Source organism: Periplaneta americana, chromosome 1 (genome assembly GCF_040183065.1).
Source record: "Periplaneta americana isolate PAMFEO1 chromosome 1, P.americana_PAMFEO1_priV1, whole genome shotgun sequence".
Classification (NCBI taxonomy): domain Eukaryota; kingdom Metazoa; phylum Arthropoda; class Insecta; order Blattodea; family Blattidae; genus Periplaneta; species Periplaneta americana.
In genome coordinates, this window is record NC_091117.1 from 177177935 (window position 1) to 177195670 (window position 17736).

The 17736-nt window shown below is 36.9% G+C and overlaps 1 protein-coding gene across 2 annotated transcripts in view; it reads left to right on the plus strand.

Annotated features, from left to right (window-relative positions):
• LOC138704822 (major facilitator superfamily domain-containing protein 6-like) overlaps window positions 1–13877 on the plus strand; it is a 110567-nt gene extending 96690 nt beyond the window's left edge. For both annotated transcript variants that reach the window (XM_069833112.1, XM_069833121.1), the window contains exons 6-11: window positions 1890–2230; window positions 3750–3913; window positions 6941–7144; window positions 11191–11358; window positions 11740–11885; window positions 13297–13877. In XM_069833112.1, coding sequence (XP_069689213.1) covers window positions 1890–2230; window positions 3750–3913; window positions 6941–7144; window positions 11191–11358; window positions 11740–11885; window positions 13297–13755 — 1482 coding nt within the window. In that variant the 3' untranslated portion in view covers window positions 13756–13877. The remainder of the gene's footprint in view (window positions 1–1889; window positions 2231–3749; window positions 3914–6940; window positions 7145–11190; window positions 11359–11739; window positions 11886–13296) is intronic.
• The last annotated feature ends 3859 nt before the right edge of the window (window positions 13878–17736 follow it).

Below are 17736 nucleotides of genomic sequence, written 5' to 3' on the forward strand. Positions count from 1 at the left end.
TTGATTTGCATAATACACGTCACTGCACCTAACAGAAAACCACAATTTAAGTCACACAGAGTTAGTGTGCACTCAGTGTTGGTTGCTTGACAGTTGTCAGCCCACTTCGAGGTCTGTGGATATAGAGGGAAAAATTGGATCGGTGTCGGGTAGAGTTCCCGGGTAGCTCAGTTGGGAGAGCGTTGGTACGTTTAACCAAAGGTCCCGGGTTCGATACCCGGCCCCGGAACAATTTTTCCCTCGAAATTATTCAAAAATTGTTTTATATGAAAAATTTCATAGCGTGTTTTGGGAAAGTCATTGATTTAATTCTCAATATGTTCAATCGATTTAAGAGAGCAGTGTATTATGGCAATACGTGATTGAATAATTTCACTTTTTTCCTTCAAATGTGCAGAAATTTTATCCGAACAAATATAACTTTCCGTTCTGCAAAGAAATTTTAAAATGTTACATTTGTTCGGACCAAATTTCTACAGATTTAAAGGACAAAACTAAAATGCTTTTCATTAATGTATTACCATAATACACTGCTCTCTTAAATTGACTGAACATTATGACAAAAGCAATTCCGGCATTGCCCATTCATATAAGATATAGTACATCTTGTCACAAAACTGGATGTAGAATTTTTTGGAACAAGTACTTTGATGGATATAGTATGTATTGGAAAGAAATTGTATTTTAAAATATTGATTTTAATTGGATATAGTAGACTACTTTTTTGCTCGAACTAACAGCACAAACCGAATCAGTTACTTGTGTATATAAAAACATTAAAATTCATTAAAAATTTATTTATTTATTTATTTATTTATTTATTTATTTATTTATTTATTTATTTATTTATTTATTTATTTATTTATTTATTTATTTATTTATTTATTTAAATTTAAATATACAGAATAAAGAATATAATTACAAACAAACAAGAGAAATAGAAATAAAATAATACAAACAATATAAAACAGGAGATACAGTAGTATTAACAAAATTTGAGACCGAATGAGCAGCGCTCGTGTTCGGTCGCAGTTCACATATAATATTAATAGGCCTATAAGAGAATATAAAATAAAATAAAATAGGAAATAGAATTAAAATTACAGTTACGGAAATGATATAATACAATATTAATGTAAGAGAAATATAGAAAATAAAAAAATAATAATAATAAAAATAAATAAGTAAAATAAAATAGGAACAAAAATTTAAATTGCAGCGGCAATGGAATCATATAATATAATATTAACACTAGAGAAGAATAATATCGCACGTGAAAAGTAGGACTATATATATATTTCAAAATTATAGAATACAAATATAATGTAGGTTGATTAATTCATACACATAGGCTATAAATTTATTTAATCAAATTGAAGATATTAACACGTTTCTAATTTTCTTGTTATATGTTAGTGGGTTACATATTAGAAGTTCTGGGTGTAATTTAGTTAAAGCATTGTACAACCGAGGGCCAAAATTAATGCTATGCTTTAGACCAGCAGATGTGTGATATAGTACCTTTAGGAAAAAGCTTCTCAAATAACCATCATCATCATCATCTCATCACGGGTGTAGCGTAGACCAGCGTCGTACGATGCGCACCCTGGGTAACGACTCTGTTGGTAAATTGAACTGCACAACTGGCTTCATGTGGATGAATGACGAACATTTAAGTACCCGCCATTATAAAAATGGCAAAAATATACAAATATTATTTTATGTAAATTTGTGCTAAATTAATTATAAGCTGCATACAGTTCTACCTCCGTTATTCTATTCTCATACTTCCCGGTGTTTTTCTATTTGCTTCCATTTTGCGTTTCTCTCTTTATCCCTCTTTCACCATCGCCATATTTATCGTCGTCTTTTTTTGGTGACTGCTGCAGGTGACTGTCTCGGTGCCGGGAAGCAATGGTCCGCTCAGGTGCGCGCCGCGATGCCTCGTGACGGCGCCCCGCAAGCATGTGTGCTCCAACCTCGAAACGGAGGAGCTGTACAACATAAGCCTCACCTTCTGGACCTACCTCGTGATTCGCGTCTTCATCGGCATGATCGGTGGCACGGCCTTCGCCATGTTCGAGGGTGCCGTCATTGCTATCCTCCGCGAGCAGAGCGCCGATTACGGCCTACAGAGGATTTACGCCACTATTGGCGGCATGATCAGCTCGCCATTGTCCGGCCTACTCATTGACTACGCCAGCCGGGGAAAAGGATACACCGACTTCCGGCGAGTTTAATCTTTCCACAATGAAACTTGATAACTATTTTGAAGTGCTCAATTCTTTAAAATTAATCAACATCTGAAACAATTGCATATAGGTCTACAAACAGCATCAATCCAATCAATGAATCAATTAGAGTGTTCTCCCAAATGGTAGGTCCTTCACTGCAAACCTAGCATTCTCCAATATTTCCTATTTTCTGCCTTCCTCTTAGTCTCCGCATATGATTCATGTATCTTAATGTCGTCTACCATCTGATGTCTTCTTCTGCCCCAAATTATTTTCCCGTTCGCCATTCCTTCCAGTGCATCCTTCACTAGGCAGTTTTTTCTCAACCAGTGACCCAGCCAATTCCTTTTCTCTTCCTGATCAGTTTCAGCATTATTCTTTCTTCACTCACTCTTTCCAACATAGCTTTATTTCTTATTCTGTCTATCCATTTCACACGCTCCATCCTTCTCCATACATTTCAAATGCTTCTATTCGCTTCTTTTCACTTCGTCGTAATGCCCATGTTTCTGCTCCATACAATGCCACACTCCACATAAGGTACTTCACTAGTCTTTTCCTTAGTTATTTTTCCAGAGATTCGCAGATGTTCCTTTTTCTATTAGAGGCTTCCTTTGCAATTGCTATCCTTCTTTGGACTTCCTGATAGCAGCTCATGTTACTGCTTATACTGGATGTTCATTTCAAAGTGTGTCATGACGTCACTGTTGTGAGTCAGCGATTTGAAGCGAGTTTAAGCTTTTATGTCAGAGAAGTTGCCTATTATTCAAGGCGTTCAATCTGAACTTGAGAACGTGTACGATATAACTTGAACGTCGTAGCAACAGATGGCGGTCTATACGGTCTGTGTGCTACCATAACCTCTTTCGAACTGTGTTTTGCGCGGGCAAGTCGTACGCAGGGTATATGTTATCATCGGTTGCGTACGGCAACATTCCACAACACAAATCAAATGCTCCGTGTCCATGTTGACCGTCGAAGTTAATGTCAACAAATATGTAAGTAATCGTCTTAACCCTCTCCCCATGTACCGACATGTCGCGACAGTAAGAAAAAACTCACCTCAGTACGTGTTTCCAAATAATTCACATTCCTGCCACTACCGACGTTATCGTACGTATCGATATGAACTCTTAAGAATGAACGCCGTAATTGGTAGGAAACTTCTCTGGCACACAGGTAATACACCTCTGCGGAAGTGTAGGAAGATTGAATTCTCTAGGCTCATCGGCTAGCCACATGACGGCATACAGCGAACCATGACATACTTTGAACTGAACACGCAGTAGTACATCACAAATATTTTAAGGTGTTCACTTGCTCTACAGCTTCATTTAGTATTCAGACGTTTACCTTCTTCATTTTCTTCCGGCAACCATGGTCTTCATCTTGTTTGCATTTATCTTCATCCCACAAACAGCAGAAGTGAATATAATTTGACAAACTTAAATTCATAAGTTGTGGCATTTATGTGTATCAGTTCCTGTATGTTGCAACTTACCGCTTTGTGCGCAGGCCTGCCTTCTACTTGTACGCGGGACTGAAGATTGCCAGCGGCTTGCTGATGCTCACCATCAACCTGGAATTCAAAGCTCCGGCCACGAACGTCGTGTCGGACGTCATGTTGGTCCTCAAGAATATTGAGATAGTGGCGCTCTTCATCGCCATATTCGTACTAGGTTAGTTAAATTAAATAACACACGCAGCACAAAGCTAAATATTTATGGACATATTTATTACAAATTTTCAGCATGATATTATCCTTACCTCGGACTACTCTGACATGATCTGTGCAGGTCCTCGAAAGCACGTTGGATGTCCTGCATTAAATCACTTTTGTTTTTCCGGTCACACCGCATTGAATGTCGCAAATGTTTCTTGAATCTTCTCCTAGTAAGAAAAGACTTGGCCAAATGTTATGTACGGTTCGGATAAAGCTGTATCAGGATAGGCATCCTTGGTCCGTGCGTTTTGTTTACAAATATTAACTGCTAGGAAGAATGCTCCCCATCTAGCTCAGGAGTCGGCATAGATGACGTCATATGAAATGCAACCCGCCTTGCAAGACAAGGGGTGGTAGAAAGTAGTAGGCTGGGGAGAGTCACGGCATCGTGGAAGCCAACTGTTGCCATTAATAGGCTACAAGGTCACCTACGTGACATTGAACCATGGCTCCTCAGATGGAGAATTAAATTAAATATATCAAAAACACAAGCCATATTTTTTAGCAGGAGAAATAAATTCAATAGACCGGGCATAAATCACACAAAATTAGCCATGAATGGATCACAAATCGAGTGGAAAACTTCAGTAAAATATCTCGGAGTAATACTAGACAGACGGCTCACTTTCTCCGAACATGTACTACAAAAACTCAGACTTTCCAATTCTAGAATGGTGGAGCTTTATTCAATATTAAATAAAAGCAGACATCTAAACATACACACAGCTCTAACTTTGTATAAAACATTAATTATGTCAGTAATACTATATGCTTGTCCTGCTTAGGGACATGCACCTATTACAGTCCGTAAAAAATTACAAGTTTTCCAAAACAAAATTTTAAGATTCATCACAGGACTTCCTAGAGTAACTCCTGTTAGATTGATTCATGAATAACTAGAAATTTCGACAATTCAAGAATATATTTCAAATCAAGCCTTCTGCACGTACACCAAGTACAGCAGCACAAACCCACTAATTTCTTCACTAGGAAATTACAACCCTGCATTAGACAAACATATAAGACCTAAGAGCGTACTCCACCCTCTAGCTTGGAACGACAACGTACAAGACGAATATCAACTTGAACACTAAATAACCACTTGACTCTACACACAGACAAATCTATTAATGCACTAATAATGTTATTTCTCTGTTTCAGGGTCATCACGTTATTGGCAGCATAGATGCATTGCTCCTATTGTAAACACTTTTTTATGTACCTTTAATGTATTTGTACTTTGAATAATGATTAAACCAAACCTCCCACCTGAACATATTCCGACCCCACTATAGCCAATTGGCTTGTCGTCAGCACGACATCTCATCTTGCTCTAGGTTTTTCCGTGGTTTCCCTTGAGCAATTAGACAAATGTCGGGATGAGCCCTAAAAGAAATGGGCCACGGACCACTTCCTTTCCCTCACTCTTTCTCTTCTACTATCACAAAGAAATTGCAAATTTCTTAGATAACAACCCTGTATTATGATAATAGGGGAAAATAAATATATTGTAAGTTCACAGGGCTAACGGCTTCGAAGCTGGGTACCTGGTTCTAATGAAGTGCACTGGTAGCAATCTAAAACATGGGGGCATGAGATAGTTACTCTGTCTGCCATTAAAATTCACTTCACCTAAATCCCCAAGGTAAAAAAAAAAAAAACCTGGGGAGAGTAGAGAACTGAAACTCGCCCTCCCGTATAATCTGGAAATAAGTAACCGAACTATATGATGTCTCAGCATCCTTCTCATGGATTTGAAATTACTCATCAGCCTATTCCTATGTTTTATTTACTGAAGTGAAATCTAGTTCTTCATTATAAATTGCAATTTGTAATTGCTCAAATAAATGTTGGTCCGTCAATCGGGAGCGCGCTTTACATTTAACGTGTTTCATTTTTGAAAGAAATTGCTCACATATAATATATGTGGAGCCGAACATTGAAATAAACCTAGCACAAATTGACCTAAGTAGGTAGTGGATATTTTTAATGTGAATTTTCAGGAAATTTTTGAATCTCTGAAATTTTACCTTATTTAGGCTTCTTTGCAAAGTTTTAAAATTTTATAATATCAGAAAATGATATTCAGCAACGCTTTTTCCTTAATCAGTATTACTATTATGGCAAAGTACACGTGACGATGTAGTTTTGTATAATGCCACTTTGTGGTGGTAATATGAAACCCCTGAAGAAGTTTAGAACATAAGAAACATGTTACATTTTCTTCTTGTGCACAACAAAAGAATTCCTCTTCCCATTCTTCTACAAATATTCGTTTTGCTGCACACTTTACGTTCAATGGTTTGGCCAGTTACGTATGTATTCTGCCTGTCCTACGGTTGAGTGAGACCGTTACTCTTATTTTTTTAAATAATTTTTAAAATATTTTTTTTTCTGAAGACTTCACATTTCTTTCCGAAGAAAAAAAATCTTCATCCCAATGTTTTTACTTTGTTGATGAAATCGATCACAACGTTTACTAATAGGTTACATATAAGTAAATTGTCATTTAATAAAATTAATTTCTTGTAATGTTAGCTAAACCCAATATGGGATCATAAATTTAAGGCAATTTTTTGAAAAATAATACTTTACCTTATATGGTAAAAATATTATTTTATACGTTTGTAGTCTGGAGAATGCAAAAATGGAAAAAGATAAACATTGTCTTGTTAAAAAACATTCCTTGACACATTCTTTATAAATTAAAAAGATATTTTTTAAAGATGTTCAGAATAATCCTTTGTCTCATCCTATAACCTTTGTAAGCATACTTAAATTATTAATAAATTTAATAAAAGCTACAAACAGTGTTTCATATCTCTTTACTTACTCTGTACATTAATATGCACTTGTTATGCATCTCATCTGCAAGAAAGATACAATCTCATCATTCTTCGTGGGCTGAATTCAAGGTTATTGAAAAGCTTTCTATGTACTATTTCATTATTGCAGTAGCATTGGATCCATTACGTGTTCTCAGGGACGGCGTGGGGCTACATCGAGAGCTTCCTCTTCTGGCTGCTGCAGGACCTGGGCGGCTCGCGCTCACTCATGGGGATTACAATCACAGTTGGCGGCATTGCAGGAATTCCTCTCCTTGCATTCTCTGGCCTCATCATTGACAAGATCGGGCATGCCAATGTGCTGTTCATCGGTTTCATATTTTACGCTATAAGACTATTTGGTAAGTGAAAGATTAGAGTGAAGCCGCCAAAACCTGACAAAGAACGTTATAAGAATCAAATAATTATTTTCAGCCCTCTAACCTTGTGTACTCATTAACTGTAAGAAAGAACTTCATCTCCTGCATGATATTTAGTTTTCTAATACTGAAGCAGAAATTCGGTTCAAGAGTTAAATATAAAAATTGTTTTGGGTAGAGCACATTTAAAGAATGCAGAACAACAGATGCCCACAGATCGCTATGAACTACGAGGTGGATCATTAAATTTTGAGACTGTGTCTGTTGTGGGCGAAGGGATCACGTGATTGACACGCGCGCGTAGCAGTGATACTAGACGACCTTGAAGAGACGTGACACAAAGTTTCAAAGCGCTATCTTCATTGAGACTGTGTTATTATTATATTGGGTTATTTTACGACGCTGTATCAACATCTAGGTTATTTAGCGTCTGAATGAAATGAAGGTGTTAATGCCGGTGAAATGAGTCCGGGGTCCAGCACCGAAAGTTACCCAGCATTTGCTCGTATTGGGTTGAGGTAAAACCCCGGAAAAACCTCAACCAGGTAAATTGCCCCGACCGGGATTCGAACGCGGGCCACCTGGTTTCGCGGCCAGACGCGCTGACCGTTACTCCACAGGTGTGGACGAGACCTGTCTTACACAAGGTTTTTTTTAGCAAGTGCATCCGCACATTTGCGAAATCATGATGGGCTCGAAACTGGAGCAGAGAGTCAACATCAAATTCTTCGGGAAATCGGCAACCGAAACCCGTGGAATGTTGAAGCAAGCCTACGGGAATCAACCAGTGAGTCGGGCGAGGTGTTTTGAGTGGCATTCGAGTTTCAGAAATAGCAGAACATCGCTGGAGGACGACGAGAGGTCAGATTGACGGACCACACACTTGCGACACTGCCGAAAATATCGAAAAAATTCGACAAATTGTGCATGATGATCGACGCATTACCACCAGAGAAATTGCTAACATCGTCAACATGTCATTTGGAGAGGTTCAAATTATCATCACGTTCACATCCAAATGGATGCTCCATGACGACAATGTGCCAGCTCACAGAGCTCTCGCAACATGCCAGTTTTGCACCCGTAATAAAATGGTCGTCACTCCTCACCTCCGTATTCACCAGAGTTGGCCTCCTGCGACTTTTTTTGTTTCCGAAAATGAAATTCAAGTTAGAGGGTCGCCGTTTTTGTACTGTGGAGGAGATCCAACGCTAATAGCAGAAGATGCTTGACAGGCTTCAAGAACACGACTTCCAGGAGGCATTTCAAAAATGGCACACGCGCTGGGATCACTGTATAGTTGCCCAAGGGGACTACTTTGAAGGTGAAGGGAGCTAAATTTAAATCGGGTAATTTTATTTCCATTTATGGAACAGGTCTCGGAATTTAATGATAACACCTCGTACAATTCGAACTTCAAAAAATAACTGAGGTGTCCAAGAAGAAATGAACGCATCAGGTGTGCACATTAATTATAGCAGAAAGAGATCCAATAAGAACTTAATCGTCATCGTCGTCGTCTCGATATTATCCTTAAGACAGTTGAGCCAACTACAGCATAAAAACTGAAGAATGCTATACTGAGGAACTGAGAACTTTCGCAATTTTATATTTCTTAAGAGTATAGACCAAATACGATTTAAGTTAAATTTTCTATTTTGACATTGTTCGAATTTTAGTGAGGGAATAAGGTAATTTACAGAACTCACTTTCAAGAATCGTAATGTACCAGAAATTGACACTATTACACATTATTATAGTTATTTGGATTAGTTCTTGAACTTTATATTATTTAATGTCTTTGTTTTAAATTGAATAGAGTCGCCCTCGGTAGCGTAGTTGGTATAGCGCTGGCCTTCTGTGCTCAAGGTTGCTGGTTCGAACCCCGGTCCAGGTCGATGGCATTTAAGTGTGTTTAAATGCGACAGGCTCTTGTCTGTAGATTTGCTGGCATGTAAAAGAACTCCTGCGGTTCAAAATTCCGGCACACCGGCGACGCTGATATAATCGCTGCAGTTGCTAGCGTCGTTAAGTAAACCATAATTTAAATTTTAAATTGAATAGATAGCTAAACATTCACTCTCTATACAGAATTTCATGGAAATGCTTTATAAGAATGCTACTTCGAGCATCATCATAAACATAAATAAATAGGCAAACAGACAGATTGATGAATCACAGTCTGAATTCCTGAGAAATTAACGTTTTTTATAGATACAGGAGGAAGAAGAAAAGATAAATAGAATATTATGTTTTAGACAGACAAAACACAATTCCCTTACACACGAGATGAATGTCATTCATTACAGTGCCACACATCAGGCTCTAAGCAAAAGCGTCGCAGTGAAGTGAAGATAGGTTTTTTATCACTAGACTTCGTGGAATTGCCACGAGAATCGCAAGGTTTACTGCGCACGCGGTATAGACTGTATGAGAAGGAGGCGTGCAACGGATGGAATATGCCTCTGATGTAAACACTGAGCAGTATACTGCGGTTACAATAAAACCTGTATCCTGCATTCAAGAAATATAATGAATGATCATTGAAGTAGGAAATGTCTAAACATGTAAATACACAATTATTTTAGAGTGAGATATATTAACTCTTAAAATTTATTGTAAGATATTCACATCATCCTTGAATATGTACATTGCATTGAAGAGTTACGTACATTTTGAGCGACTGCAAAGTAACCTCCCCTGATGGTCACTTAAAAAGTTTTTATTTTGGGAAAATGTACGTCCAACATCACACGATGTAATACGTACATATTTGAAGAACGGAAAGTCACTACTTTTAGTACACCAACTTCAGATGTCTTCTCGTGACCTGATGGTACATCATTTATAATACGAAGTTGTGAATAGGCAGAATTTTTAGCAATAATGTTTCTGAACTTACATTTCACTTTTTCTCAAATTAATGAATAGCTATTTTGGATAATGGTTTGTGATACTTTATCCTCTATATTAAGGGCTTCTGAGAGTTGTAGTTTAGACGATTCTAACAGGATGATGCTTTTGGACACGATTTTAAAATTAGAATCAATGAACAGAATATGTTCCAATAGCTGTTCAGAAGGCAATGATTTTACAGCTGCAACAGCGGAACTGTCTGTGATATCCAATGCATCAATTACCTCCATTATTCTTCCGTAATGTTCTGCATAATAATTAACAGCATTCAACCAGGTTTTCAACGGGTCAAGACTGGCTGCGGGGGTAAGGGTATTCCAGGGGCAATTATTTGGAACAGCAACACTCTCATTGTAGTATCTTTGATTGAATTCTTGTCTGCACTGAACAAATGTTAAGCTTTGACTATTCCAACCACAGTAATGCAAAAACAAGTGTTTACATAGGTATACATTAGCTGTAGCTGATCTATCTCTTTGGACCGGTCATATCTCTTAACATGAACTGCTTATACTACGAGACCGGGCGGCCGCTCACCTCCTCTATACTACCGTACATCGGCAACCTGATTGCATTCTGCGTGTGGCAATTCAACGAAGTCTACTTATCACATTGCTATTAAGCAATATGCTCTTAGCTCTTAATGTTGGTTCACCTTCTTAATCCCACACTAACGTTAAGATCACACTGTGAATATATGCTCATACATCTTCATGTCTTTTTTTTTTTAGTTTTCATTGCTAATCTAATCGGTTAAAGAAATAGGCGACTTTTAGACGCTGATTATAGAGATTTCGGTACTATTTAAATATGCTCGCGGCTTCAATGCAAATAAAATGATAACTTTATTCATGGACTCAATATTAAATTTCATTCCTTACTATCGAGCTATCCACAAGAAAAGATTCCGAGCTCTACTAATTGGCAACTTCTGGAATAAACACTTTTTATTCAAAATTTAATAGGCCTATATAAAAAATCATACAATATATGAGGTACAATTATTCATTATCTCTAGGTTTCAGTAATCTCGTTTGAGTTGAGAAGTGTTACTGCTATTTGGAAGTGAAAAATCAACCCTGGTTTATAGATCGACGTCTTGTGTTGTCTAGGATATTCCCTGATCTACAACCCGTGGCTGTGTCTCATTTTTGAGGCTATGGAGGGCGTCACATCGTCTCTGTCGTTCACTGCAGCCGTTACTTACGCTGCCAAACTGTCCACCACTACTACAGACTCAAGCATACAGGGACTTCTGGGCGGCGTGTACTTCGGCGTGGGTGAGTTCCTTCACACGTGCGCTATTCTCAAGAATGCAATGTTCTAGTTCAAATAAATACACGTATAACATTTAGCCTAGAATTTTCCAAACAGAAACAGCAATTCCCTTATTTTCGATTATACTTACTTAAATGGTTCTTTCTGAAGTGGAAGCGTTTCTAGTCGCAGATCCAGATAACTTGAATTTGAATTCTGGAGGAGAGGCTGAAATTTTGCCTTCATAGAAACTTGATGCTATTCCTTACAAACAGCCCCCATATAACCAGGATATCTCACTTGTTAGTGAGTAGGTTTTGTAACATTAAGGACGAACGTGTTAAAAACCCAAATCCTCGACGAGAGATAATGATGGTAATGGGAACTTAATTGACTGTTTCCAGGCAAGGGCGCGGGAAGTCTGATCGGAGGTTACATGATGAAGGCGTTCGGTACTCGACCCACATACCGCATATTCGCAGTGTCATGCACCATCACAGGAACTGTATACTTTCTTTTCAACAAGTTCTACCTTCGTAAGCGGCCACAGGTTTGTATCAAGCGTCTTTAACGCAGCGTTCAGATGTATTTCTTAAAGAGAATGAAGCGACTACAGCTAAGTTGTTTTACTGGGAATTTCAATTTCGCTATGGTTTTCTTTCTCTTCATTTGATTTTCAAGTCCAACGAGGTTGGTTGGAATACAATATTAGTCAAACAGGGAATAAAATAATAAGACTACCATTTACAGCTTAAACGATTATTCTGCGTCTTTTCAGGTGAACCGTTGAAAGTTCAAGATGTAGTAGAAACATTTTGTAGGCTTTAATAATTCAGCAACGGCAGGAATAAAGAATAATGAAATGTTATTAAACTTCAGGTTACGTGTTTATTCATTTAGGATGACGTTATGAAAAGAATACTAGAATACACCATGAAAGTAGAATTTATGAGAGACTTGACATATTAAAAACAAAAAAACTAACGTTATTTTCAGAAAATCTGATTTGAAGCATGTTTTGACTCATAAAGACCTCTTTTGAAAAGAATAGGAAGTTGAAAAAAGAATTGCTAAATTTATGAGCGGTGTAAACAGTTAGTAGGAGCCTCAAATTTTAATTCAGAAATGTTCTATAAATTTGATACTTGCTACGGGGCTACAAGAAAGGAAAATAAAGCTAATCGTGGAGAAAGACAAAAGGAGAAAACACGTATCACAATATTACAAGGAAGGATATAATTTAAACCTATTGATATCTTGGGGGAAAATGAGACAATATTACAAGGAATGGTATAATTTAGACTTATTGATAATATTGATAATATAGAAAAGGCATAATTTAGACGTACTGATAAAGTGCACAAAATTTAAACCTAATGATATCGTGGGGGAAAATGAGACAACATTTCAAGGAATGGCATAATTTAGACCTCTTGATAACGTGGGAGGACAAAATGAGAAAATATTACAAACAAAGGCACAATTAAAATTGTTGAAATATGTATTTTCAGTGTTTTGTGGAATTTTCTCAGGAATCTTATATTCTCGCATGTAATTATAATAGTTTTATTTTCCCTGGCAGAGTTAAGGCCATCATGTAGACTCTATACATGTACTTTTACATATGTACACTATATCGTCGTTGTTCCAGCAATAACTCCTATGTGACATATTTATCGATTTTCAGATTTTTGCTCAAATAACTTAAATAGTGATACAGCAAATAATAAAATCTCCTTTATGTATTTGTATTTCTTTCTTTAGAAAATCCTATGTACGGCTGCCATAGGATGAATAAATGTGTTTCTTCCTCCTACTGAAAAATTGTATATTTTGCACATAGGAGTTATTGCAGGAACAACGATATGTTTATAATCATTATGCACGAATGCTACAAATCCATGTATGAACAATGTAGATTCACTGAAAACTGCATTAATATTATGTGACTCAATTCTCAGGTTGAGGGAAATGACATCGTAAAAAAGAAACCCAAAAATTCCAATTCTACTGACTTGGTAGAAATAGATCTCTCCGGGATGCAGAAAGGGAAGGAAGTGAACGATGTCGCCAAGAAACAAGTGACAGAAACCGTACCGATCAACACGTCAGCGTCAAAGTCTTACTCGTCTGCAGATAAATTCACGGAGAACACAAACATAAGTGAAAAAAAGGTAGACGAGCAAGATAAGCAAATGCAAGGATGCAGTGATAACTTGGGGTACAGTAAAGGTGATGAAGATGGCGATGGTTATGTGACAATTGATGAAGGCGCCATCGAAACTAGTGGTAATGCCCCAGTACAAGCCCGTGATAAAGAAACCGACGAGGAAGAAGTAAAAACAGTGGACGATGGTAACCAAAAATATGCCAAAGATCATGACAATGCTGAGTGTGCCAGGAAAAACGATTCACTGTGATTTTCAGCCTCTATTATCTGTAGAAAAGTATTATTTTGAATGACATGACTCTTTATATAGTTTATTTTTTAAAGTATTTTAACTTGTATATAGAATATTTAAAATAAAGATGTTTAAATATATGCAGTTTGGAACTTATGAAAATAAGCTGGCCGTCTTCGTGCTCCTCTTACCTTTCTTCCTAAGAGTTATGTCCTTTTAAACTGAAATTTACTTCTTTAATATCTTTTGTGATCTCCCTGAACTTCTCTTATCTTTGGATGACAATCCCATTTTTATTATTTTAGATTCTCGCATTCCATATTCCTGTTGACAAAATTCTTTGTCTTCTATTCCGACTTTTACTTCATTTCCATTTAAGCGATTTTTAAAATATTTTTTAAATTTCTTTTCCCTTTATATTTTCAGTAATGGATGAAACTGATTATCCTTCTGTTCCATTTATCAACAGTAATCTCATTAGAGGTTTTGATTTACCTAGAGAAAATCAAAACTCGAGTGGGATTTAATTGACTATTATACGATTAGAAGAAAGTGTATAAAGATTATAAGAAATAAAGTACTCTAATACAATAAAATATTAATTCACTTACTGAAATTCTATTTTACTAATATTACCTTGACCAAAGCGTTTGAACGGAGCCGCCATTTTCAGTTGACTCTCTATGCTGTAAACAAATGACGATCGCAAAGCGTGTTTTATAGTACCGTAAAGAATTTGCAGTTTGAAATGTTGGCAAACAAATGGTTGGGTAGTGATAATACGGGAAACAATAAAATTAAACAAATGCTAGGGAAACAATGAAATTGTGCGATAAACAGCCATGATTGATTGAAAGATGTCCTTTCGTACCGTTTTATTGGTCAAAAGTAGTATCATGGATAAATATATAATAGGATGCGAAACTTACTGAGTTTCCCGTAACACATACTAGAGGCGCTGTTGTAGAAATTGATCTTGCTGCCATCTGTTTGTGGGAGGGGCGTTATTACATCTAGCAGCGCACCAAGTAGCGAAAAGAGTAATTACTCCATGCATTTAGCAGCGCACCTGGTGACGAAAATGTTAAACTGTGCAGAAAGTATTCCCTTCCACCCTCGTCGATATTCAAAACTAACCAATTTAAAATAAAACATTTACAGTTTTATTCCTCACAGCATATTCTACTGAAAATTATAACCGGAGCCAACAGGAAGATAAAAGAGACGATGTGTTTTACACTACCCGATTAAAATATAACCAGACAGTGACAAAATATAAAGCAAAAGGTTAGATAATTGGGATTGTATTCTTTGGGTATTTATTGTACAGCACAATGGAAAAGTCTGCAAGAACTACTTAGATAGTTCAATTTATTATATTACAGTGAAACCTGTTCAAGACGGAAGTGACATGGTCCTAATTTTTTTTCCCTTGAGGACAGGTTTCCGTATTATTCACGTATTACATTAAAATTGAATATTTTATCATTCGTATACATGAAAAACAAAATGGCACGTTGCAAACTGCAAGGAATACAAAATATTCCGTTTGACACTACTTATATTAAATCAGCTTTCTGTAGCTTATTCCGTTGGTGAATCATCGTGATTAAAATCTCATTTTCTATACAAATGTTATTGTAACTCACTCATTACTCATTAAACACTACTAAAGTTTACTAATCTCATTGAATTTAATATCTAACACTATACTATAATATTTTTCTGTATATCACTGCACATTATTAATTAATTGGACTAGGAGCCATCCATTAGGAGGCTTGAATTCTGGTTTATCTAATTTCTTTCCCAGTTCAATGGCTTGCTTTGCTAAATAGATCCAGAAATTGACATGTTCTTTGAAAGGTCATGAAGAACCCACTCCCACAACAGTTCATTTATTTCCACATAAACAGTTTCTTTCTGGTTCCTTTTATGTTATCATTATTCGCCGCAAGCCACTCACTCATTATGATCTTCATCTTTAAAGTGTCACACTGAGTTTTTCACAACTGAACTTCAACGTTATTTCACATACACTTCGTTTCTAATTTTCCTTTAACTCGATAACGTTTATTTCATCACTTAATGTTAATGCCACATTTTACGCAACTTTTTTTTTACCAGGAAATCACTATACTTGCGCTCTGTCTAGGTACGACAGTTTACGGGTGTGAAGCATTGAAAATCTTTGAAGGGACTCGTCTGCCTATTCAACAGGGTAATAAAATTTATGACTGACAGGCCAACACACCCTCGCACTCACTAAAATTTTGCAAAGAAAACTTGTTTTTATCTTAGTGACCTATATATTTCGTATAGTCCTTGAAATTACACCCTGTTTCAAAATATAGTTACAAAATATAGTGTATCCAAAATATTATTTCCGTTTTGAACAGTAGCAGGCAGTTTCCGTTTCCGCGTTGGACATTTTCCGTTTTATTCAGGAAAAATTACAAAATAATACAAACGAATTTCGCCGGGACCAATAAATTGTTCCGAAATAGACAGGATTCCGAATTATTCAGGTTCCGATTTGAACAGGTTTCACTGTACTATTACTTTACAATACATTCAACAACACTATTTTTACAACGTCCATAAACATCACTGTTTAACATACACTGCTTATACACACACGTATCACTTTATGTTCATTTATTAGCAAGTTTCAGTCTGTCATCTCGGCTCTTCGACTCTCCCGTACAGCAATATCTCGAACGGATAAATAGAGAACTCTGGGTAATGTACCCAACACATAGTTCTAATGTTCACCACCTACGACGTTGGGCGCTGATCACCTTTATTTCAGACCCCCAAATACGGATGGTGCTGACCGCAGTTTCGCGTCCTATTATATATTTATCCATGGTAGTATGACGTAGTAAAAGTGTAATAGACTCAGTGGCGAAGCTTCAGGGTAGGCAGGGTAAGCCAAGCATTTCCAAACATTTTCGAAGAAGGGACAAGATCAATTTAGAATTTAGTTAATTAAAAACAGGTGCGTTTCTGCGTTTCGTTTACGTTTTAGCGACGTAAAGCACGGCCTAGATCACTATTTCCGAACCATGCCTTCAGCCCAGCTTACCCAAAAATTTTGTCACGCTTCGCTATTGAGTATAAATTAAATTTCGTTCTCGTAAATTCTTAATTTATCTTCGTCATATAAAAAATGTATTCTTTCATATAGTGTACTTCAATATTGTAGTGGAAAAAGCTATCGAGAACTATTCAATGTATTACGTAAAATAATTCAACAATAGCCTAAGGAAGTATATGAAAGAGACGGTGTCGGGTGGAGTTCCTGGGTAGCTCAGTTGGCAGAGCTCAATCAGAGGTCCCGGGATTGATACCCGGCCCCGGAACAATTTTTCCCTTGAAATTATTCACATCTGCTCTACAGGGAGCTTTACCTGAAAGACTAGATTTGCATAATATATACGTCACTGTGTACGTTAACAGAAAACCACAATTCCAAGTCACACAGAGATTCTGTGCACTTGATGTGGGTCTCTGGCGTTTCGTCAGCCCACGCGAGTTGTGTGGATATAAAGGGAAAAATTGAGACTGTGTCGGGTGGAGTTTCCGGGTAGCTCAGTTGGCAGAGAGCTGGTACGTTCAACCAGAGGTCCCGGGATCGATACCCGTCCCCAGAACAATTTTTCCCTTGAAATTATTCAAATCTGCTCTACAGGGAGCTTTACCTGAAAGACTAGATTTGCATATATGAAAGATAATAATTATAATTGCCTCTCTAACATGCCATGTTAAGTAACAATATCGGAGCAAATACAGTGAATTAAAAATTGAAATGTAAATGATTTAAAACTTCAGTCATAGAATGTAATTATCATAGTGACAAAATGAAGGCCCTTATCTAAAGAAGTCCACAGCGGCGGTGGACTCCATTCCTAAGATATATCCTCAGGTGTATAAGATCTTCATAGTCAGTCATCTAATTTCAAATCAAAAGAAATTAAGTGTGACATAAAAAGCATA